The sequence below is a fragment of the Epargyreus clarus genome, unplaced genomic scaffold (assembly GCF_041222505.1).
Source record: "Epargyreus clarus isolate Ecla_fem2 unplaced genomic scaffold, WU_Ecla_fem_2.2 ptg000025l, whole genome shotgun sequence".
Lineage (NCBI taxonomy): Eukaryota > Metazoa > Arthropoda > Insecta > Lepidoptera > Hesperiidae > Epargyreus > Epargyreus clarus.
In genome coordinates this window covers 1,312,624-1,338,031 of record NW_027332232.1, presented here as the reverse complement: position 1 = coordinate 1,338,031, position 25,408 = coordinate 1,312,624, and the positions used below count along the sequence as shown (strand labels likewise).

Genomic DNA, 25,408 nt, shown 5'->3' with positions numbered 1-25,408 from the left:
AGGGCGTGTGTTAAAGGAAGTGTGATAAATAAATTCACAAAAAATTTCGAGGCCTTTAGAATCGATTCACCAAAAATCGATCTTCGAAAAAAGATTATCAAGACCAAACAAACACTGAAATACGTATGCGTCAGAAAAAAATGTCTATAACACTTTTGACTTAAAAAAAGAAAATTAATTTCAATTTTCTCTGATGAAAAATCGATTCACTGATGCATTATTGGAGATCGATTAAAATAATCGATAAGGTCCGAAAAATCGATTCTTCGATAATCGATCCTATCTGAACTCACCATCCCTACTGAATACATCTGCATGTATCATGTCACAGAAAATAATAGTAATTATTTCGTTATCTGTTACCGTTGTGGAGGTGAAATACAGATAATATAGGTACTAATTGACTGTGTTAGTGATTGATAGTTTAATCTTATCACTTTTTTTTATAATATAGGAGTAGCAGACGAGCATACAGCCCACCTGATGGTAAGTGGCTACTGCCGCCCATGGACATCTGTAATCAACCCCAGATAGGATTAGATATTTCTACCTGAGGTCGGCCACAGATGCGCCGCTACCCCTGAGGAATAAGCTGGAACGCCTCAGAAAAGTCTGTCTCCCTTACCACACCCTTCAAACCAGAACACAGTAGCGCTTAACACTGCTGTTATTAGGCAGAAATACGTGTGGCGGTGGTGCAGTCGGAGTCGATCGCAAAGTTCTACCACCTTCAAAATACCCTCTGTTTTACAGACATGTTTGTAGAACTGTCAGTTATACAGGATGATTATTTTTAAAAAAATGTGCCTTTAGGGGCAAATCCGAAACTATAACAAACAGCGAAAAATGCTAAACAAACAACGAACACTTGAAAAATTCACCCTGTATGTCTGTATGTACCCATCAATCCATTACTGTCCCACTGCTGGGCACGGGTCTCCTCTCAGAATGAGAATTAGGCCATAGTCCACCGCGCTGGACGTGTGCGTATTGTTAGACTTCACATAGCTTTGAAAACTTTTCGTTTTTTTAACATGTCTCAGGTATGCAGGTTTCCTCACGATATTTTCCTTCTCGGTTTAAGCAAGTGATAATTTCTAATACGCACACTTTGAGACACGAACTTTTCCTTCATTTTTAAGCAAGTGATAATTTCTAATACGCACATAACTTTGAGAAATCAGGGGTACGTGCCTGATTTGAACCTCGGACCCCTCGATCAAGAGGCCGAGTTTCTTAACCACTAGGCTAATTAAATCATATTCTACTTGTAATACACTTAATTAAACTATCTACACTAATATTATAAAGAGGAAAACTTTGTTTGTCTGTTTGATTGTAATGAATAGGCTCAAAAACTACTGGACCGATTTTAAAAATTCTTGCACCATTCGAAAGCTACATTATCCACGAGTAACATAAGCTATATTTTATATGAAATATATTTGATAAATAAATTTTGTTGCGGTACAAAGTTTGCCGGGTCAGCTAGTTATAAATAAAGTTTTCTTTTGTTGCAGATTACCATTGCCGCGTAAATCGGTAAAATTTCAGTACCATTTCCGTTAACTGATAACAGATGGCGTGCGATCCTGTGAAGTGAAGTGAAGTTTGAAGTTATGTGAAGTTATGAAGTTATGTGAAGTTCGTGCTGATGATTTAGAGAAGTGCGGGTGAAATGCGAGACGGAGCCAAGCCTGGCCCCAGTGGGACTTCGGGACAAGCGAAGGATAAAACTACTGATGGTGAGTCCTAGCACTTTCAGTGATAGCCTATTCTTTTACCACGCTTTTATTAGCTTGGGTTGTATGTATGTATGTATCTATGTAACGGAATCTTTGAACTCGATTTTTACCCACTTTAAACAGTCCGATTAATTTAAAATTTTGGATAATTGTCAAGAATCGATGACAATACACGATTTTAATAATTTTATCCCATTCTTCGCATCAGAATCATCAGGAATCAGGATTAACGATTTTCCTTGTGCGATTTTAGCGTGGTTTTTAGTTTTTAAACTATGCATAATTATTATTATATAGGATAAGCAGACGAGCATGCACCTTTTGATGGTAAGCTACTGCGGCCCGTGGACATCAGTAATCAACCCCAGATAGGATAAGAAATTCCTACTTGAGGTCGGCCACAGATGCGCCGCTACCCCTGAGGACTAAGCTGAAACGCTTCGGAAAAGTATGACTCTTACCACACTTCAAACCGGAACACAGCAGCGCTAACACTGCTGTTATTAGGCAGAAATAGGTGTGGCGGTGGTGCCTTCGGAGTCGAACCACAAAGGGTTCTATGTATCACCTTTATGATTTTGTGTGCTGCGAACATGTTAACCATTTTGCAGGTGATAGTAGTTCGTGTATATAGCTAATTTAATATCTGTTTTCTCACCTAAAAAAGCGTGGTAAAACACAGCTTATATAAGCAGAAATAGGTGTGGCGTTCACTCAAATCGCGTAGATTACAAATTTATCCGTTTTCCGTGTCAGAACCGGGTTACCAATGTTGCATGTCATATAAGTTTCGCCACAACTAATCATGCTAACAATGTAATAACAGTGTATAAGGGAATTTGGTGACAAAGATCTAAATCATAGATATACCGGGTTCATTTTTTAACCGACTTCAAAAAGGAGGTGGTTATCAATTCGGCCGGTATCTTTTTTTTATGTATGTACACGAATTACTCCACCGTTAGTGGACCGATTTAAATAATTCTTTTTTTATTGTATAGAGACGAGCTGGAAGTTTGTCCCATTTAAATATGGTTAGGATCCATCGATGGGTTCTGGAGAAAATGAGGGGAACTCTTCCACCCATGTAAATTTAGATTAAAGGTGGTAGAACCCTTTGTGGTTCGACTCCGGCGGCACCACCGCCACACCTATTTCTACCTAATAACAGCAGTGTTAAGCGCTGCTGTGTTCCGGTTTGAAGGGTGTGGTAAGGGAGACAGACTTTTCCGAGGCGAGGGGTAGCGGCGCATCTGTGGCCGACCTCAGGTAGGAATATCTAATCCTATCTGGGGTTGATTACAGATGTCCATGGGCGGCAGTAGCCACTTACCATCAGGTGGACTGCATGCTCGTCTGCTACTCTTATATTATAAAAAAAAAAAAACAAAAAAAAATATAACAGCCATAACTTCGCCGTTTATGAACCTATTTTATTTTGTTATTTTTTTTTTTTAATATAGGAGTAGGCGAGCAGCCACCTGATGGTAAGCTGCCGTATGGACATCTGTAATCAACCTCAAATAATATTAGATTCCTACCTGAGGTCGACCACAGATACTCTACCCCTGAGGACTAAGCTGGAATGCCGCGAAAAAGTTTGTTTTCACATCCTTTAAACCAGAACACAGCAGCGCCTTACACTGCTTTTATTAGGCAGAAATAGGTGTGGCGGTGGTGCCGCCGGAGTCGAACCACAAAAGGACATTGCCCAAAACTACAATTTATGTCTTATGAAATAAAATTCATAAGATCTCTCTTGTCAAAATGTAAATCATTTAAAACTAAGTAAAAAAAATAATTGAAACAAAGGACCTTTTGTGGTTAGAATCCGGCGGCACCACCGCTACATCTATTTCTGTCAAATAATAGCAGTATTTACCTGTTTTGCCTTGAAAAATGTAGTAAGAGGCATACTTTTCAGAGACATTCCAGCTTAGTCCTCAGGAGTAGCGGCGCATCTGCATCTGGAAGGTAATTCCTATCTTGACGACTCGCGTGGCGGAGCGGTCACCATACCGGTCTGACGCGTCGACGGTCCCGGGTTCGATCCCCGGCCAGACAGACATGTAAATGATGAATTTAGATTTCTGTTTCTGGGTTTGTGTGTTTGTGTATTTGTCGGTGTATGTGTCCATAGAACCCACGACACAGGGAATCCTAGTGCGGGGCTGTTTAGAAAGCGTGTTTTAAAAAATATTATTAGAACAATTAGAACAATATCTTATCTGAGGTTGATTACAGAAATTCATTGGCGGCAGTAGCCTCTTACCATCAGGTGGACTCTCGGTAGCTACTACAACTTATAATTTTAAAAGCAGCTATACAAACTTATGCCTGTTAACAGAAAACTGTTTTTACAGTTACTGTTTTTAACTGTTACTGTTACTGTTTTTAACTGTTAACAAAAAACTTTTTTACAGTTACTGTTTTAACAGAAAACTGACTTTGAAAACAAAGGCCGTATCTATCAACTTAGATCCATGAACAAGTATAGAGCGAATTTATATGCACCATTGAATAATTTGAGGTCACGTGCCGTTGGGACAGATACTGACCTTAGCATTGACCCAGAGAATACTAGACTTGCACTGTAGGCCGGTTAAAGTTTGCGTTAAACTTGACTAGAACAATAACTTTGAGAGAGTTATCTGTTTGCACCATGTTATCGTCATCTTATTGGTGGTCGTCATCTGAAGGTGGTAGAACCCTTTGTGGTTCGACTCCGGCGGCACCACCGCCACACTTATTTCCACCTAATAACAGTAGTGTTAGGCGCTGCTGTGTTCCGGTTTGAAGGGTGTTGGTAATGGAGATATTTTCCGAGGCGTTCCAGCTTAGTCCTAAGAAGTAGCGGCGCATCTGTGGCCGACCTCATGTAGGAATATCTAATCCTATCTGTGGTTGATTACAGATGTCCATGGGTGGCAGTAGCCACTTACCATCAGATGGACTGTATGCTCGTCTGCTACTCCTATATTATAATAAAAAAAATATTATTAGTATTAAGCTTATGGAATGTGTCATAATATATAATAACTTAACGGATGACATTAAGAAGGAATCATCTAATATTTTCAAATCTAAATTAAGGACATATTTATTATTGAACATTTTTTATAATATAAATGACTTTCTTACTCTCGACTTAATTACTTTATGCAACTGGGTCTATTGACATTTACCAAGTCAGTTAAAGTCCCTTACCAGACTCTTCAAAACATAACACAGCAGCGCTTAACACTGATGTTAGATCGAAATAGGTGTGGCGATGGAGACGTAGTCAAACCAAAGGGTTCTACCACCTTTGTTGATATCTTTTTTGTATTCCAGGTGCATCTGTCCTCGAAGAGAGTAGCAATGAGGAGTTAGCGTTCTTGACGCCGCTGCTGCATTTTCCAGAGGAAGTGGCTCTGCGGTTCACTGATTCGGAGTATCGGATATTCTATCAAGTAAGTGTGTATCATTATATCAACCCATTACTGTCCCGCTGGGCACGGGTCTCCTCTCAGAATGAGGATCAGGCCAGTGCTGGCCAAGTGCGTATTGGTAGACTTCACATACCTTTGAGATATTTTTTTATAAATCTCTCAGGTATGCAGGTTTCCTCAAGATGTTTCCTTCACTGTTTAGCAAGTGATAATTAATTTCTAATACGCACATAATTTGAAAAATCAGAGGTGCGATTTGAACCTCGAACCCCTCGATCGAGAGGCCGCGTTTTTTTTAACCACTTGGCTATCACTGCTACGGTTCCGTTTTTACCCTTTGGGTACGGAACCCTAAAAAACTTCCGTAGACCGCACGATATTTTCCAAATTACTCTAATAAATTTCTTACATCAAAAAAGTATAACAAAAATTATTTCTAGGCGACATAGAAAAATATTCCAAGGTGTTGCACAAGCAAAACCACATGTATTAGTTAGTCTGTATAAAAAACGGTATCAGCATTAAGATGAGGGTGGAATATCGATTCCGTCTAATTTTAAACCAAGCCGCTGTGTGGGACATTGCAAGGGACACCATGGGTTTGGTTTATACGGGATTATCCTGCTTTATAGAATGGCTCATTAATATAATAATGGATTTAGAACAAATTATGAAAAATGTCCGAAGAATATGTCCAAAAGTGTAGTTGCTTAAATTAGTTGTTAGGTTTTGGTAGAACAGTAATTTTTTTATATGTATAATATAGGAGTAGCAGCCGAGCATGCAGTCCGCCTGTTGGTAAGTGGCTTCTGCCACCCATGCCACCTTTGTGATCAGCTTCAGATAGGATTAGAATTTCATACCTTAGGTCAACCACAGGCCACAATAAGTCATCGGTTGTTTTTTTTTTTTTTTATAATATAGGAGTAGCAGACGAGCATGCAGTCCACCTGATGGTAAGTGGCTACTGGCTCCCATGGACATCTGTAATCAACCCCAGATAAGATTAGATATTCCTACCGGAGGTCGGCCACAGATGCGCCGCTACCCCTGAGGACTAAGCTGGAACGCCTCTGAAAAGTCTGTCTCCCTTACCACACCCTTCAAACCGGAACACAGCAGCGCCTAACAAAGCTGTTATTACGTAGAAAAAGGTGTGGCGGTGTTGCCGCCGGAGTCGAACCACAAAGGGTTTTACCACCTTCGAAACATATTTCGGTTGTTTATAATTGTTCAAAATTTTTAAATTAATCACACCGTTCAAAGTGGGTAAAAATCGAGTTCATAATTCCGTTTCATATATATACAGATCAAGCTAATAAAAGCGTGGTAAAAACTAAATAAGGGAGATTCGCAAAACATTCCAACTTAGTCCCCATCTATTTAAAAAAATGTATTATGGTCACCCTAAAAATTGAGAGAAAGGGTAAATGTGGTTTGTCTCAGTGACCTTCAAAACTACCCTTCCGTAGATGTACAACCTCACGACCTTATTTTAAGGGCGCAAAGTGGTTCCGACAAAGATATCACTAGGTTACGTCCGCGGCTTTGTCTATTTAAGTACCAACATTTTACAACTTACAACGTGCAACAATTAAGTTGTATATATTTATAAGCTTTGATGACATTTGTCATTTGACAATGTTGTATAAAAGTCGTATTTTTCAATATTATTTTATAATTTCTTGAAAACCTAGCTATGTTTGTGTATTAGTTTGATTTAAATTCGTAAAATAATATTTAAGTTAACAATAGTAAGCATGGACATTTAATTGTCGATTCTTTGTTTTAGGTAAGTACCTAAGCTTTAGTTGATATTTTATATGTAAATGTTAATATTGTATTTAATAAATAAACTTTGTTTTAGATGAATCACGAAAGAAAATAGCCCCTGATCTTATATATTTATTTTTAAATTTCTTTTAAATTTCATAACAATTAATAATACGTATGATTTTGGACTAAAATTATCGGGGAATTGAGACATTTTACTATGTAACGGATACTCACGATATGCGGTTTTTAATTTTATTGCCGATATTTATGCCAGTCACAAATAGTGCAAAGTACGGTGCGTAATTTTTAGTGTTGTGTGTCGTGATATGGAACCTAGAAAAGAAACACGAACTAGACGTAGGGTAGATTGTCCCTGTAGTTTCGGGACCAGAATAGGGCTACGGTATCCCCTGCCTGTCGTAAGAGGCGACTAAAAGGGGGCTTCCGGGGTTGCGGACGGCAAGAGTGGGTAGCTCGAACCGCCCGGTAAGCGACCCCGGGAAGGGCGGCGGTATGTGTGGTCGCATACCGTCGTACGCACCAGACGGTGTGGCGAGCGTCAAGCACACCTGGGCAGAGCCCGACGGGGCAACGCGCTAAGAGGACTCCGGTTGCGTTCCTTTGGAGATCCCGGAGCCCTCTACGCAGCGCCGAGGACGGCCACCGGGGGGGTTTTAGTGCGGTAAAAATCCCACATAACCCTGCGTCGCTCCCACGGCGCCGGGTACCTTTTGAAGGTTTCCCCCTCGTAAACAAAAAAAAAAAAGACGTAGGGTAGATAGATTAATCTACCACTAGTACTTGTCTACGGATTCTTCATGCCACCGCAGTTTCGCCGTGACCACGATCCATGCAACTGGGTCTAAATATCGGCAATAAACAAGTTAAATAATTATAATTTAAAACTAAAAACCACGCTATAATCTCACAAGGAAAATCGTTAATCCTGATTCCTGACGATCCTGAAAAAAGTTTGGAAAATCCAAAAGTGCACGACTCATAATGCTCATTTAATTATGAAATAAAAAAAAAAAAGAAACTTAAGTCGTTCAAAATTAATTGCCGAAAAAACAGCTGTAGTAGGAAGAAGGTACTGCACAAGCGCCCCTGGTGGAATAAATGTACATAATATCTATAGATATACAGTCTTGTAGTTTTCGTTTTTTATTAATTGCAATTAAACGACACTGAATTAATTAATCATTCGCATTCAGTGACCTACAATAGTCGATTAGAATTTAAAAAAAAAAAATTAACTCAAATGATGGATTTTTTCACAAGTTACAGTGTTTTCAGGTTTCACACATGACGGACAGGAAAATTTTTTGACCTATTTTGGTGTTTTTTTCCAATTCTATTGCAGTAAATCAATTTTTAAAAAGTATGGAATTAATCTCCATTAAATTATCTCGACAATAGTATGCAAAATATCTTGATTCCGTGAACTATCAAGGCTATAATAATAAAAATAGCCGCCAAAATGAAGCGAAAAAAATTTTTCGATCGTAAAGCACTCTCTGATGCTTCGCATCATGAGTCGTGCAATTATTAAAATCGTGTATTGTCACCGGTTCTTGATAATTGTTCAAAATTTTAAATTAATCGGACCGTTCAAAGTGGGTAAAAATAGAGTTCAAAGATTTCGTTACATGCATATATATACATACATACATACATACAATCCAAGGCGTGGTAAAAACCGCATATCGTGAGTACCCATTACATAGTATACTTTTTGTATTATTACAAGAATTTTTATTGCATACTTTTAGGTACTTACCTTTAGTTCGTATGTATGTGAGAATCTTCTTGAAATTGAATTTCAAACGAGCTTACCACAACCAATTGAGCTGAAATTTAGCAAACACGTCTGGTTTAGATGATGATAGTTAGCTTAGTAGTACCGTCACACCTTTTTTTTTTTTCTCGAGGGGGAAACCTTCAAAAGGTACCCGACGACGTGGAAGCGACGCCGGGTTATGTGGGATTTTTACCTCACTAAAACCCCCCCGGTGGCCGTCCTCAACGCTTGTTGAAGAACTCCGGGATCTCCAACGGAATACAACCGGAGCCCTCCAAGCGCGATGCCCAACGGGCTCTACCCTGGGGGAGCAGTTTTCGCTCCTCCCACACCATGTAGTGTTTACGACGGTATGCGACCACACATACCGCCGTCCTTCCCGGGGTCGCTTGCTGGACGGTTCGAGCTCCCACTCTTACCACCCGCAACCCCGAAAGCCCCTTTTAGTCGCCTCTTACGACAAGCAGGAGATACTGTAGCCCTATTCTAGTCCCGGAAGTACAGGGACAAGTACCGTCACACCTGTTTCTGTTATAACAGCAGTGTTAAGCGCTGCTGTGTTCTGGTGTGAAGTGTGGTAAGAGGGACATATTTTTCCGAGGCATTCCAGCTTAGTTTTTAGGAGAAGCGGCGCCGTGGCCGATCTCAGGTAGGAATGCAATCTTGCCTGGGGTTGATTACAAATGTCCATGGGCGGTAATAGCTTACTTTGAAGGTGGTAGAACCCTTTATGGTTCGACTCCGGCGGCACCACCGCCACACCTATTTCTACCTAATAACAGCAGTAATAGCCGCTGCTGTGTTCCGTTTTGAAGGGTGTGGTAAGGGAGACAGACTTTTCCGAGGCGTTCCAGCTTAGTCCTCAGGGGTAGCGGCGCATCTGTGGCCGACCTTAGGTAGGAATATCTAATCCTATCTGGGGTTGATTACAAATGTCCATGGGCGGCAGTAGCCACTTACCATCAGGTGGACTGCATGCTCGTCTGCTACTCCGATATTATAAAAAAAAAAAAAAAAACTTACCATCAGGTCGACTGCAGTCTGCTACTCCTATATTGTTTATGTATATAGAAATTAATGGTTGTCTGTATGTCCTTTATAGAATCGTAAACTATGCACTTGATCATGTGATGATCTTTAGCAAAGTTGTTGTGCATGAGCCCACGAAGGTTTCTGAGTTGGTACAACCAATTTTCGACGGTCGCCAATGTCATTCCAATGAAGGTACAAATTTTCAGTTATATGTATGTCATGTTATTCAAATCAAATCATTTTTTTAATTCAAAATAGGTTCTTTACAGATCACTTTTTGAATGTCAATACAACTACCACCACTTCACAAAGTGTTTCGTTAAAATCAAAATCAAATCATGTTCATCAAATGTGTTTTACAATGTTAAACTTAACCTGGTACATGTGGAGCTGGAGCTACTTCAGACCACACCGTTTTGTCAGACAAATAATCACTTAGTTTATAGTACGCTTTTTTACATAGCATTAGTTTAACGACATGTTTGATCTTTTTTCTGTGAGATTCAAAATGTGGTCAGGTATTTTATTGTAGTAGCGAATACAGGTACCCATGAAAGATCTAGCCATCTATTGTTTTAAAACGGGCGAAGCTGCGAACACTACTAGTCTAAATATATATAACTCAAAGGTGACTGACTGACATAGTGATCTATCAACGCGCAGCCCAAACCACTGGACGGATCGGGCTGAAATTTGGCATGCAGGTAGATGTTATGACGTAGGCATCCGCTAAGAAAGGATATTGATCAACTCTACCCCCAAGGGGATAAAATAGGGGATGAAAATATTACTTCGTAACGCGAGCGAATCCGCGGGCAAAAGCTCATATTAAATAAAACTTTACTGCAATACATAATCGAGTTACAAGAGGGATGTTAATTATGCCACCCCCTCAATGATAAACCGCCAACCCACCCCAAAAGATAATATGCTAACGTGGGTGAAAATAAGATTATGCTGGATTATTGCGTTTTAGAAATTCTGATTTCTGGTCTCCTTTATTGTGTTAAACTTTTTTATTATGTAAATGAAGGTAGAATAATAATAGAATCCTCTATGGTTCGACTCTGGCACCACCGCCACACCTATGTCTGTTATAACAGCAGTTTAGCGCTGCTGTGTTCTGGTTTGAAGGGTGTGGTAAAGGAGACAGACTTTTCCGAGGCGTTCCAGCTTAGTCCTCAGGGGTAGCGGCGCATGTGTAGCCGGTCTTAGGTGGGAATATAATGTGCCTGTCTACCTTTTACGGTTAAATAGATATTTGTGATACAGTGGTCACCGTTACACCGTTACACAGTCAGTAAGATAATTCGCCAAGTACGAGTCGAACGCGCACATGGAGGCTTCCGTACCGCCATTCATTATTTTTTTACTTATTTTTATTCATTTTATTATTTTCAACAATACTTAGTTATATAACACAAAAATAGATGGTGTTGGGGTGATGATGAATAATACGTAAACAACGAATAATACAAATAAAATAACTATATTAAAATACGTTTTATGGTTTTTATTTGTATTTTTTTATAATACCAGTTATAGTAGTAAACGAATTGTAAAAAATTCAACCGTATTCTTAGTACGGTTTAAGAGTTAGATCGAAAAATGCTGAAAAATACCGGTTTGTTGTATGGGGTCTCCATTTAATATTCAACTTTATTTTATTTTTAGTATTTGTTGTTATAGCGGCCACCGTTATGCATCCTCTGTAAAAAATCCATGTTTCTATCTATTACGGTTCAGGACATATAGCGCTGTGACAGACGGATAGACAGCGAAGTCTTAGTAATAGGGTTCCCTTTTTACCCTTTGGGTACGGAACCCTAAAAATCAAGTATCTATCTATAAGGTTTCAGAAGATAAAACCCTGTTATAATCGGCGTAAAACTGATAACCCGCTTTGAATATAGAAATGAGTCGCGTCGCCATAGCAAATTGTATGACACCTGCTCGCAACAACTTCAGAGCGGACTAGCAGTTTGGCGCGGATACAGACGAACAGACGTACAGCCACTAGAGGCTTAATAGGGTTCCGTTTTTATCCCTTGAGCACGGAACCCTAAAAACAAGCGAAACTCAACAAGATAAATAATAAATTTTCAAATCCTTGCAGCGGATTCTTTTGCATATGAATCTTATCTCTCAGATTGATTACATATGCATGCATGCATCGCATATGCTAGCATACGTCTCCAACATCGTCCGTGACACAATTTTAGGTCACCTAGCTCCGATTCTGAGAGATTTAAAGAATTTATGATATTCATTTCTGTTGGGAACATGTTAAAGTTTTTTGAAGTTACACTTCTGTAAATAAATTTGAATTAACAGTTACGTGGTAAGTTTGAAGGTGGTAGAACCCTTTGTGGTTCGACTCCGGCGGCACCACCGCCACACCTTTTTCTATCTAATAACAGCAGTGTTAGGCGCTGCTGTGTTCCGGTTTGAAGGGTGTGGTAAGGGAGACAGACTTTTCCGAGGCGTTCCAGCTTAGTCCTCAGGGGTGGGCGACCTCAGGTAGGAATATCTAATCCTATTTGGTTGATTACAGATGTCCATGGGCAGCAGTAGCCACCTTGCCATCAGGTGGACTGCATGCTCGTCTGCTACTCTTATATTATAAAAAAAAATTGAAGGTTTAGTTAAGGCACTAAAGTACTAAGCGGTGATAGCATATAAACTAGGCTCAATCCAAAAGTCATAAGTTCGAATCCGATGCACCAGTGATTTTTCAAAGTTATGTGTGTTTAAAATTATTATCACTTGCGTAAACAGTGAAGGAAAATATTATGAGGAATCCTACGAACCTGAGTCTTTTAAAAAAATCTCAAAGATGTTCGAAAGCTATCAATACGCACTTGGCCAGCGCGGTGGACTATGGCCTAATCATTCTCATTCTAAGAGGAGACCCGTGCCCAGCAGTGGGACAGTGATGGGTTGACGAAAGTTTACAAACCTTTGAGATTTTTAAAGAATTCTCAAGCACTCAGGCATTCAGGTTTCTTCGCAATGTTATTTTAATATAATATAGGAGTAGCAGACGAGCATTCAGTCCACCTGATGGTAAGTGACTACTGCCACCCATGGATATTTATAATCAACCCCAGATAAGATTAAATTCCTACCTAAGATCTGCTACAGATGCGCTGTTTGTGGACGATGGAAGGCCTCGGAAAAATATGTCTCTTACCACACTTCAAACCAGAACACAGCGGCGCTTAACACTGCTGTTATAACCCTCACCCTTAGATTAGTAAAGATACTTCGCCGCCTTGAAATTGAATGAAGCCACAAACGGCTTATTAGTAAATTCTTTTTTTGAATTCTTGACAATTAAAAACATTTTTAGAGAAAATTTACGAATAAATAACTAATACTGCGTAATTTACATAAAAAATAAATAACTATTTCAAATATTTCAGGGACATTTTAGCACGGGGACGTGGCAAAACTTTTTTACGCAACTATTTCAATTCTCAAAACTGGGTACATTTTCTTGTTAGGAGTGAGTAATCTTTACTAATCTATGCCTTCACCGTTTAAACAATAATACGCAATAACTTCAGCTAAAAGAGGTTCTACCCCTTTAAGTACTTTTTAAAGGCTTTTAACAGAACGAAAGCACTATTTATCTCAACTTCTTACATAACGTTTCTTTAAAGTTGGTATTGTAAAGAACGGACCATTTATAACGATTAGGAAACTTAAATGGAACTTAAAAGCTCGAAGCTACAATTTAAGTTCCCTCTACACAAAATTTTGTAGTTTAGTTTGATGCACCTCTCAATCGGGGTCCGAGGTTCAAATCCCAGGCAAGCAGTTGAAGGTACACCCTTTGTGGTTCGACTCTGGCGGCACCACCGCCACACATATTTCTGTTATAACAGCAGTGTTAAGCTGCTGTGTTCTGGTTTGAAGTGTGGTAAGGGAGATATACCTTTCCGAGGCATTCCAGCTTAGTCTTCAGAGGTAGCGGCGCATCTGCTGCCGACCTCAGGTAGGTAGGTATATCTAATCCTATCTGTACCCTTACCATGAGTTTTTACGTTTTGACAAATATGACTGTTTTGGTACTTGTTTACGTATTTGCCCATATAATTTCCAATCAGCGCCCCTAGCGGATTGTATCAGAACTTGGAAATTGTATGGGCCAACACGTAAACAAATACCAAAACTGTCATATTTATAAAAACTCATGGTAAGGGTACTAGAGTTGTTTACAGATGTCCATGAGCGGCAGTAGCTTACCATCAGGTGGACTGCATGCACATATGCTACTTCTATATTAAAATAAATGTAATTTAAAGTTATTCGTATTACAAATTAATTATTACTTTCTTTAACGGTGAAGGAAACCATCGTGAGAAAATGAACGATGCCTCCAAAAGAATTGTATCGCCTTAAAACTAAACTGTCTCGTCAGCCCCCTACTGTCCCACTGCTGGGCACAGGTCTCCTCTCAGAATGAGAAGGATTAGGCCATAGTCCACCGCGCTGGACAAGTGCGTATTGGTGGACTTCACATACCTTTAAGAACCTTTTTACAGATCTCTCAGGTATGGCTTTCCTTACATGGTTTTCCTTCACCGTTTCAGCAAGTGATCATTAATTTCTAATTCGCACATAACCTTCAAAAATAGAGTTGCCTGCCTGGGATTTGAACCTCGGACCCCTCGAGAGGCCGAGTTTCCACTAAGATATCACAATAACTAAACAAACCATAAAAATAAAAGTAACTAAAAATATATTATTTATTGTTATATTTGTATTATAATAATATGTATTACACCGTTTTCTTTATGTAACTATATTTATATATGTACGTTTATTTATAGGTTAAATAACATTCCATGCGTTATTCAATATTATATGTATGTAATGTATGATTAAAGTATATAATAACATATGTTTATACAGTCTCGTGCGCGCATATCCACCATTTGTTAACCCATCTCCTTTTACAGGTCTGCTGGAAGATATTTCGTTAGGAATAAGCAGTACCTTTGCACGACAGTTTATTTATAAGTCTTTTGTATGAATTATCTATGTGTGCATAAATAAATAAATAAATAAAAATTACTAACCTAATTCCAAAGGGATCCGTTATAAATAGAATAATACAGAAACCAATAAACCGTAACAATGGACCCCGACCTCCCCATCACTGTCGCTAATGCTTACAATACTCTACGTAGGGTTTACTTTAGATATAGTATCGATACGGTATCGATATACGTGATATTGATATATTAATATAATAAGTATCATATCAAGCAGTCAATTCACCTGATGGTAAAATGCTACTATCGTCTATAGACATCTATAACCAACCCCAGATAAGATTATATTCCGATCTGAGGTCGGCCACAAAAACTTTGCTATCCCTGAGGAGTTATTAGGAACGCTTTTCCTAAGTATAGCTCATTTACCACACCAAACCAGAACACAGCAGCGCTTAACACTGCTGTTATACCAGATATAGGTGTGACGGTGGTGCCGTCGACGTCGAAACAAAAAGAGTTCTACCTAGAATTCCAACAAAGTCAATCTTTAAATAGAAGTAAACTCTTAACAAAAACCAATAAACCGTAACAATGGACCCCGACCTCCCCATCACTGTCGCTAATGCTTACAATACTCTACGTAGGGTTTACTTTAGATATAGTATCGATACGGTATCGATATATATTTATAGGGACTTTTTGACGTGACAACGTCTTATAATTCGATGGAGCCGGCTGCACGCACCAAAAAACATGACTCATGCGGCGTTACCTCGCTTTTTTTTTTTTTTCTTTTTTAATGAAAGGTCCTCCTGAAGGGAGGACCATCCCACTAAAAACTCCTTTAAAGGCATTCGTCCAAGGGGACCGTACAGCCGACATCGGATAGCGACCTCTCGTTGTGGAACGAGAGGCGCTAGCGGCGCTCCCTAGAGAGCGACCGCTGGATAGATGACACTGAAGGTGTCAACGTATCATGAATAAGACTAGAATCGTCGGGAAGACGATTCTCTATGGAGAGTTGTACGCCCCTGTGGGCGGCCAGAAGATTCTCCACATCGGTGGAGAGTTTGTTAGGAGCGTCGGTCAAGATATTTCTTGGCCGACGGCAATTGTAGCGGGTAGGAAGAGGGGCAGCATAGTCCGCTGCACCCTTGATTAAGGGGTTGGAATGATTTTCTGAGCGGTCGAAGAACGCTTCAGAGAATTGTCTAAGGACTTGTTGTATTGGAGCGAGCTCCAGGTCGCGGTGGAGGTCAGCGTTCCTGACATACCAGGGGGCATTAAGTGCCCGACGACAAAAAAGATTTTGTATGACCTGGAGTTTGTCTAGGATGGTGGGATTCGCGTGAGCGAAGACTGGAGAGGCGTATGTTAACACCGGTCGGATGCAAACCTTATACAGCGTTCGCTTATTCCTGGCTGACAACTTGCTGTGTCTGCCAATCATGGCGTTGAGGCGGCTCATGTAAGAGCGGGCGGTATGGGTGACCTTAGAGACGTGGGGTCTAAAGGTGAGGCCCGGGTCAAGGGTAACTCCTAGGTATTTTACTGTGGGCCTCCATGGAATGGGGGCCCCAAGTAATTTGACGGAGGGCAGGTTGTTTAAGCGCCTGCGTTTGTGGTCGAAGCGCATTGCGGAGCTTTTCTCCGCATTGACTTCGATGCGCCATTTCCTAAACCAATCTCCTAACTCGTTGACCGAGCGTTGGAGTTTGGCGAGGACAGATGACTCCTTTTGCCCTTGGATGTAAAGAGCGGTGTCATCGGCGAAGAGTGATAGCTGCACCCCATTTTTGGGGATAGGAATATCGTTGGAGTACGATATGAATAATGTGGGAGCGAGCACTGAGCCTTGAGGGACTCCGGCTGTTATGGGGCGTGGTGAAGAGAGGATACCTTCGTGCCTGTAGCGGAAGGTTCTGTCCTGAAGGTAGGAAGCCACGATGCGGACTAGGCGATCAGGAAGACCAGATTGGTATAGCTTGTATACCAGTCCTCCATGCCAGACTTTGTCAAAAGCCTTGGCGACGTCGAAGAAGACTGCTAGTGTCTTGTTACGTCTTGGATAAAACCCGCTTGTGATGTACTCGACAATGCGGTGGACTTGTTGGGGGCACGAGTGCTGGTGGCGAAAGCCAAATTGGTGAGGAATGATGAGTGGGGGAGCATCTATTGGGAAGAGGTGCCCTCTTATGTGAACGAGGTCAAGGCAGGCATTGAAGATAATGACCAGAAGGGTCAGTACCTGCTCGGGGAAGTGTTTAAGCGCCAGGTTGGAGATACCATCCGAACCTGGGGCTTTGCGAGGTTTCAAACCGCGGATGACGGTCCGGACCTCGTCTGTAGTGATTTTAATGGGAGCAGAGGTGACAGGGAGAGAGATCTTTTTAAGGACCTCCTCCTCCACCTTGTTAATGTGGATAGGGTCGCACGGTTGAGTGCTGGGGGAGCACTGCGCAGCGATGCTATCTGCGAAGCATTCGGCCTTCTCGGTGTCCTCGAAGGCTATGCTGCCGTCGGGACGCGTGAGAGGGGGAGTGCTAGAAAAGGCTTCGGTACGAAATCGTCTAGTGATTTTGTAGAATGCCTCATGAGAAGGTTGGATATCCTCCATGAGAGAGTTCCAGTTGGAGTCCCTCAGTTCGGCTAGCCGGGATCTGACTTTCCTTTGGAGGGCGTTAGCGCGCCTCCTAAGGACAGGGGTGGGATACTTAGCGGCCCATCTGAGGGCTGCGTTCTTAGTTTGGATTAGCTTCCTGACCTCGCGAGGTAGTTTGCGGTTCGGGACCTCTACCACCTTCGCGTTGTCATGAAGCGAAGTCTGAACTAGCTGGGTGAGTGAGTTGACCGAACTGTCTATTTTGTCCGTGCTAACAAGGTAGCCTGGGGGAATAGCATACGGTGAATCGGGGGCCTCTATGGCTGAGGTGAGAGATTTCTCGTACCCTTCCCAGTTGGTGAAGGTTTTCGAGGAAGTATGGGGAGTTGGATCATAGGGACCTAACTGGAGAGAGACTGGACGATGGTCTGAGCCCAGATCGTCCAATGTTTCGATCGCTCTTGTATTGAGCGCGACGCCTTTGAGTAGGGCGAAATCCAGCACGTCGGGTTCTTGGTCTTCCCGATCGGGGTAGTGGGTTGGCGCTATTGGAGAGAAGATATCAAAGTCCAGTGCGCGGGAAATGGTTAGGAGTTGTCGTTGGTATTAGTCAGACGACTGTTCCAAACGGTATGTTTACAATTGAAATCTCCAAATAGTACGACAGAGTCTCCGAGCGAGAGGAGGGCCTCCAAGTCGCTTTGGAGAGGGGCTTTATGGGCGGGGAGATAAATTGAGGCTATGATCAGGGACGGGTGTCCTGTCATGCCTAATTTGCATATGGTGGCTTCCATGTTGGTGAGCTTGGGTGTTTCCAGAGGGGTGCAATGGAAGGATCTCTTGTAGTAGATGGCAGTGCCTCCGCCACGACGGTCGTCGGCTCTGTCATTACGTACAAGCGCGTAAGAGGGGAGACTTACGCCTTTAAGGGAGGGTTTGACGAAAGTTTCCTGAACAAGCAACAGGTCGATGTCCCTGTTGCGGATGAACTCTTTGAGTTCGGGAATGCAAGGCTTTAGACCTCGTGCATTGAAGGAGATAAGCGAGACGCCTTTAGGTTTTTGACGACCGGGACGAAGGGGTTGAGTATGAACGTTACTCATTGAATAGATTTGAACAACGCTAGGTGTTCGGAGTAGATAGCGATGCGCTCCGCCTGGCTGGCGTTACGCATCTTTTGGGAGACGAGTATGATCTCGTCGAGGTCCACGCCCTTAACGCAGTCGACAAGGAACATGATATGTTCCCTTACTGATGCATCTTGGGTGGGACGGGGAGTGGGAGTGGCCTTAGGGGCCGGGGTTGGTGGGGCGGTCGCGGGTGCGACTTTCCTCCAACTCATGGGAGCGGTTGGGGTTTTGGAGGCCCCTAGCCGCGGGAAATTGGTCGAATTGACCGGAGGTGGGCCTGCTTTCGAGGGCTGCTTTTTGGCAACCTTCTTTTGAGCGGGACGGGGGGCTTTCGGGCAGCCACGGTAGTTAGCCGGGTGCCCGGAAGTGGTGCATAGCACGCAGGCAGGGGGGGACTCGTCTTCACGAGTCCTCTTGCACTCACGTGTGGCGTGGGGTTCGAGGCACTTGACGCACCTTGGGGGGGCAGTGCAGTTCGCCGCTGCATGGCCGTAAAGCTGGCAGCGGTGGCACTGGGCAGGGTAACCACGCTTGTTAGGTGGTTCCACCTTGATCTCAGAAAGGCCACAGATTGTGAGCTCCTTCTCCTTGAAAATGTCCTTGGAGGACGGGGTCTTGGCTAGAATGGCCAGGGCTAGAGGGTATTTGACCCCGTTGCGGTTGTACAACTTGTGTACACCTTCCACGGGGAACCCTTGGTTGACTAGATCCGTTTGGATCTCGTCGGTGGGAAGTTCGTAGGGGAGACCCCTAAGGACCGCTTTGATTTTGCGGTCCTCTTCCAATGCGTACGTGTGGTACGGGAGTTGTAGGTGGGTTAGGAGCCTAATGAGGCTCCTGAAGTCCTCTGTGGTGGGGCATGAAACGCGAATAGAATCGCGAAGGTTATGTGCCTTGGTGTAGTGGATTTTTCGTTCCTTGAGGGTCTTGGAGAAGTCGGACCATTTCGACTTATCCCTGAAGAAAATGTGTGGGGGCGGTTTGCACTTGGCAAGTGCCGGTTCGCAGCGCGTGGCTGGCTTGGGGGGCTTAGCCGCGGGGGTTGAGCTCTGGGGCTCGTTGGAGGCTTTTGGCACGGGGGCCAGAGTGGAGGCTTTTGGCACGGGGGCCAGAGCGGGGGCCGCTGGGGCTGGGGTGGCTTCGATAGAGGCCTCGGAAGAAGTCTCACTTGTCGCCTTAGCGACGCGTTTGACCGGTCGTTTCTTGGTCTTCTTCGACTTGACAGGGGTGAAACCCTGGTCGTCGTCGGAGGAGGCGGCGGAGATGAGGGTGTTCTCCGACGATTCGTCGGAGGAGGCGGGGCGCTTTAGCGAGATGGCGTCATAGTCCATCTCGTGTCTCGGGGTGGCATCAGGGGATGCGGGTGAATCGGTAACGGACAGGGGATCCGTTACGGACTTTAAGGGCTCGCAAAGGGAGCGGAGTTTGACAGCGTCAATGGGGCGATTGAGCTCCTTGCTCAAGAGAGAGGACAGAGCCTCGAAAAACCTATCCGTTACCATGTAGGCCATGGTAACCAGGGATGCCTCCCTGCCGAGGCAGGGAGCTAACGGGGAGGGGGAGGGAAATGCAATTACCCCTAAGGGAAAGTAACTGCTACCGTCACCCTTGGGATAGTCCAAGTGCAGTGGGATCGGGTCTGCCGGTTTCTCTCAGGCCGAGAGGTCTGAGAAGCGCACCGGGTCAACGCTAGCTGGTTTCGTTGGCACCGTTAGGTATCCACCAACTCAAACGCGTCGGGACGTGAGTTTTGTTTATTCCCAATAAATTGGCAATAAACAAAGCACGGACCGCTACCGATAAAAATCGAGTAGTCGAGAACCGGCCGAAAGGCCAGACAAAAAATCTGGGTTAGCGAACACTTAGAGCGCGAGCAGGCGGGGCTGCTCGGTCTGGCGTTCAAACGCAGAGTCAGCGTTACCTCGCTCTGAGGCGTTCCATTTAAGGCTTGAAGTGCAAGCGAGAGCGCGGAACGAGCGACAAAGAGGCACACTCGGTCTCTGCATTCGGCAGCGTTCGACATCTGTCTATGTGGCGCGTCGGATCCATACAAAATATATATCAAACAAATCAAATTAAAATTTTCTGTTGAAAAAAGGAACCATTCCATCAGTATTTTCTTATGACGTTGTCAGGTTCAACTATCGTCAGTAAACCGCCTTTACAGAACAATTTTATAATAAAGAAACAAACCTTCAAGTACGAGTATCTTCGGAGTCTTTTTACCACGCTTTTATTAGATTGGGTTGTATCTATGTATGTATGTATGTAACGGAATCTTTGAACTCCATTCTTACTAACTTTGAACGGTCCGAGTAATTTAAAATTTTGAACAATTATCAAGAACTGACTATACACGATTTAAATATTTTTTTCTCGTCATCAGGATCTTCAGGAATTAGCATGAACGATTTTTCTTAGGTAGGTTTTAGCGTGGTTTTTAGTTTTTAAACTATGTATTATTATTAAATAATATAGAAGTATGCAGTCCACATTATGGTAAGTATAAAGTAGCTACTGCCGCCCATGGACAGCTGTAATCAATCCCAGATAAGATAAGATTCCTACCTAAGTTCGACTACAGATAGACCGCTTTCTCTGAGAACTAAGTTATAACGCTTCGGATAAGTGTGTCTCTCTTACCACACCAAACCAGAACACAGCAGCACTACACTGCTGTTATAACAGAAATAGGTGTGACGATGGTACCACAAGAGTCGAACCAAAAAAGTTCTGTCACCTAGAATTGTAACAAAGTCAGTAGAAATCAATAAATAGAAGTTCTTTAAAAAAAACAATAAACCCTTAACAATGGACCCCGACCTCCCCATCACTGTCGCTAATGCTTACAATACTCTACGTCAATGATACGTAGGGCTTACTTTAGATTTAGTATCGATACTCGATATCGATATGTCTTTTTTTACCTTTTTTATAATTTAGTATAATTACCTATGTGGTATATAAGGATAGAATAAGTATACGTAGGGTAGGGTTTAATTTAGATTTAGTATCGATACGATATCGATATACTTGGTATTGATATACTTATAACGATAAGTATCATCATATCAAGCATGCAATTCACCTGATGATAAGTACTTATTTCTGCCTCATAACAGCAGCGTTAAACGTTGCTGTGTTCTGGTTAAAAGGGTGTGGCAAGGGAGACATAATTTTCCGAGGCGTTCTTCTTTTTAGTTGAGTTTATCATAAAAGCGTGTTTTTTAGTTTTTTGAACTATATTTATTTTATTAATTTTTAGTATTTGTTGTTATAGCGACCATCATTCATCATTATGCATCGTCTGTAAAAAAAAATGTCTATCTATTACGGTTTAAGCGATAAAGCCCTGTGACACACGAACAGACAGCGAAGGGTTTCGTTTTACCCCTTGAGTACGGAATCCCACAAATCATTCTACAAGTTGGCATTATAGATGTGTTTAGTACATTTGAGTTATAAGGAATTAACATTATTATTTTCAAAACTAAAAATCAATCTAGTAAATTTTGAAATTTTGAATTAAACTGAACGTTCAAAGTGGATAGAAATCGGGTTCAAAGATTCCGTTACTGTTACGTACTCCTCCGAAACGGCTTTACCGATTATCACCAAATTTTATATGCATAGTAGGTCTGAGAATCGGGTACTATTTATTTCTAACATGCTTTTATTAGCTTGGGTTGTACGTTTGTATGTATGTATGTACGTAACAGTTACGGAATCTTTGAGCCCGATTTCTATCCACTTTGAACGTTCAGTTTAATTCAAAATTTTGAAGAATTATGAAAAACCGATGACAATACACGATTTTAATAATTTTGTACCATTGTCCTTATCAACATCCTCAGGATTAACGATTTTCGAGGCGAGATTTTTCAAGCACCTTCAGCAAAGTTAATCGCAAGTTTAGATTGCAAATAATTATTGCTATTTAGTTTCAATAGGCGTAATTGTTATAGCGTGATTTTTAGTTTAGAAAATAATAATGTTATTTCCCTATAACTCAAATGTTCTGAAACACATCATATACACACAAGCGTGTTTTTTAGTTTTTTGAACTATATTTTTTTATTTTTTATAATTTATTGCTATAGCCGTCACAATTATACATACTCTAAAAAAAGTAAAAATTTCAAGAGTCTATCTACTACGGTTCAGGAGATAGAGCCCTGTGACAGACGGACAGACAGCGGAGGGACAGTAATAGGGTTCCGTTTTTACCCTTTGGGTACGGAACCCTAAAAACTATAACAGCTATATTTATAAAATACTAATCTAAAAAAATATATATCGATATTACGCGTCCCATCACTACAACACATCAATACGACCCGTTCTAATTAAGCCCCATCTGTACCTTAGCGGGATTATGGTTAGTGGGCTTTCCTATCAACCATATTGGATTGTTTTTGTAAATTTAACATCACTATTTTATTGATAACCAGTTTTTGCCCGCGGCTTCGCCCGCGTTTAAAAGAAAATAATATAACATTAATATACATAAAACTGGAAATTTGGACTTTCAACTTTGCTAAAGATCATTACTTGCTCAAATGCATAGTGTACGATTCAATCCTTACTAATATCGATTAAAACAATCGATTTTGGGCCCAAAAGATCGATTCTCCGATTAATCGATCTTAGATTGCCATCCCTAGTTCCCGTGGGATTTCCGGGATAAAAACTATCCTATGTCCTTTCTCGGGTCTCAGACTATCTTTGTGCAAAATTTAATTAAAATCGGTTCAGTGGTTTGGGCGTGAAGAAGAGACAACCAGACAGACATACAGACAGACAGACAGACAGAGTTACTTTCGGATTTGTAATATTAGAAAGGATTAAAAAAAAGTTAAAAATAATTAAAAAGTATTCAAAATAGTCTTTTTAGCGTTCCGTAACCAAAGGGTAAAAACGGAACCCTATTACTAAGACTCTGTCTGTCCGTCTGTTATAGGGCTCTATCACTTGAACCGTAATAGATAGACACTTTATTTTTACAGAGGATACATAACGGTGGCCGCTATAACAACAAATAATTTAAAAAAATATTCTGTAAAAAATCACAGTAAACTTTGAGAACTGCTCAACCTGTAAGGTCAGAGTAAAGTTTGGGGACCGCTGCCCTAGTGTAATACGATATCGGTGATAAAGCAACATAAGAATTGGAGATATAATGGAAAACCATAGATTAGTAAAGATACTTCGCCGCCTTGAAATTGAATGAAGCCACAAATGGCTTATTATAGTAAGTTCTTTTTTTAATTCTTGACAAATAAAAACATTTTAAGAGAAAAATTACGAATAAATAACTAATACTGCGTAATTTACATGATAACTAAATAATTTATAATAATTATTTCAAATATTTTAGGGACATTTTAGCACGGAGACGTGGCAAAACTTTTTTACGCAACTATTTCAATTCTCAAAACTGGGTACATTTTCTTGTTAGGAGTGAGTAATCTTTACTAATCTATGTGGAAAACATACATTGTGACCAAGTTTATATAAGACTTTCGTTTACTTAAGTCGCTTGTTCTGCTTGTGTTTTACTTTGCCTTTTTGTCGAATTGTGGAGTGTAATTCTCAGTAACAGGGTTCCGTTTTTACCCTTTGGGCACGGAACCCTAAAAACCATCAAGGTTTCTTTTTACCACGCTTTTATTAGCTTGGGTTGTATGTATGTTTGTAACGGAATCTTTGAGCTCCATTTTTACCCACTTTTAAAGGTACGATTAATTAAAAATTTTGAACAATTATCAAGAACCGATGGTAATATACGATTTTAATAATTTTGTACCATTCTCTTCATCAGGATCGTCAGGAATCAGGATTAACGATTTTCTGTGTGCGATTTTAGCGTGGTTTTTAGTTTTTATACTATAATTATTTATACTTATTTATTTCACACAATCGACAGATACCATAATAAATTTATATTCATAAAAATTAAGCCCTGAAATTTATGCATAGATTACTCAAAAGTTGAGCCCTTGGGTCTCAAAATGTTCATTATTTAAGTGAAGAACTTACTAAGGGCTTAAAAGTATTAGAAGTCTAAAAATAGATAGCCTCTTAAGACGGGGATTCTCAAATTGACATCTCGAATTTTGTGTAGAGAATGTTTTGTTGGCGATTTTTTTCTCATCTGAATAATGAATTTGGGTATCTCTGGGTCTGGGTGTTTGTGTAGTCTTTGTGTATGTCCATGGAACCCACAGGGGATCCTAGTGCGGGGTTGAGAGCGTAGAAACCATCTTTTATAGGGTTCCGTACCCAAAAGGTAAAAATGAAACACCATTGCTAAGCCTATGCTGTCTGTCTGTCTGTCACAGGCTGTGGTCACAGAGATCTCTGGAACCGTAATAGATAGACAATTGAAATTTTCACAGAATATATATAATAATGACCGTTATAACATCTGATCCTAAAAATAAAAAAAATTAAAAAATGGGCTTCGCTATACAAGAAACCGCTATTTTTCGTTTTATCTACTGAACCGTAATACGTATCCAGTCCAAATTTTCACAACGCATTTACTTCTATGGCTGCTACGATGGAAATACTAAAAAAAAACATAAAATTAATTAAATTTATTTATTATTTATTCATTAAAAAAAACATTAAATTTACGGTACGGAATCCTCAATGTGTGAGTTTCACTCGCAGTTGGCTAATATTATTTAAGAAGTGTGTGCCTACGATTCCAACCTCGGACTCCCCGATTGAAAGACCAAATTACGACTCGGCTACTGCTTATTGCTTTCGTAACATAAAAGGAAGGGAGTAGATAAGGGATCTAATTCACAATTTTTACCAAGGACTTAACAGAGAATTAGGTAAATTAAAAATGTTTTCTTTCAAGAGGTTTCGGTAATT

The 25,408-nt window shown here is 41.1% G+C and overlaps 1 protein-coding gene and 1 long non-coding RNA gene across 2 annotated transcripts in view; one reads left to right on the top strand and one right to left on the bottom strand.

Annotated features, from left to right (window-relative positions):
* LOC140752787 (uncharacterized) overlaps positions 1–9,326 on the bottom strand; it is a 238,186-nt gene extending 228,860 nt beyond the window's left edge. Inside the window, exon 1 of the long non-coding RNA XR_012103456.1 lies at positions 9,276–9,326. This is a non-coding gene — a long non-coding RNA (uncharacterized LOC140752787). The remainder of the gene's footprint in view (positions 1–9,275) is intronic.
* LOC140752742 (1-phosphatidylinositol 4,5-bisphosphate phosphodiesterase epsilon-1) overlaps positions 1,529–25,408 on the top strand; it is a 107,515-nt gene continuing 83,635 nt past the window's right edge. The window contains exons 1-2 of the mRNA XM_073087080.1: positions 1,529–1,745; positions 5,079–5,197. Of these exons, the coding sequence (XP_072943181.1) occupies positions 1,679–1,745; positions 5,079–5,197 (186 nt within the window). The 5' untranslated portion in view covers positions 1,529–1,678. The remainder of the gene's footprint in view (positions 1,746–5,078; positions 5,198–25,408) is intronic.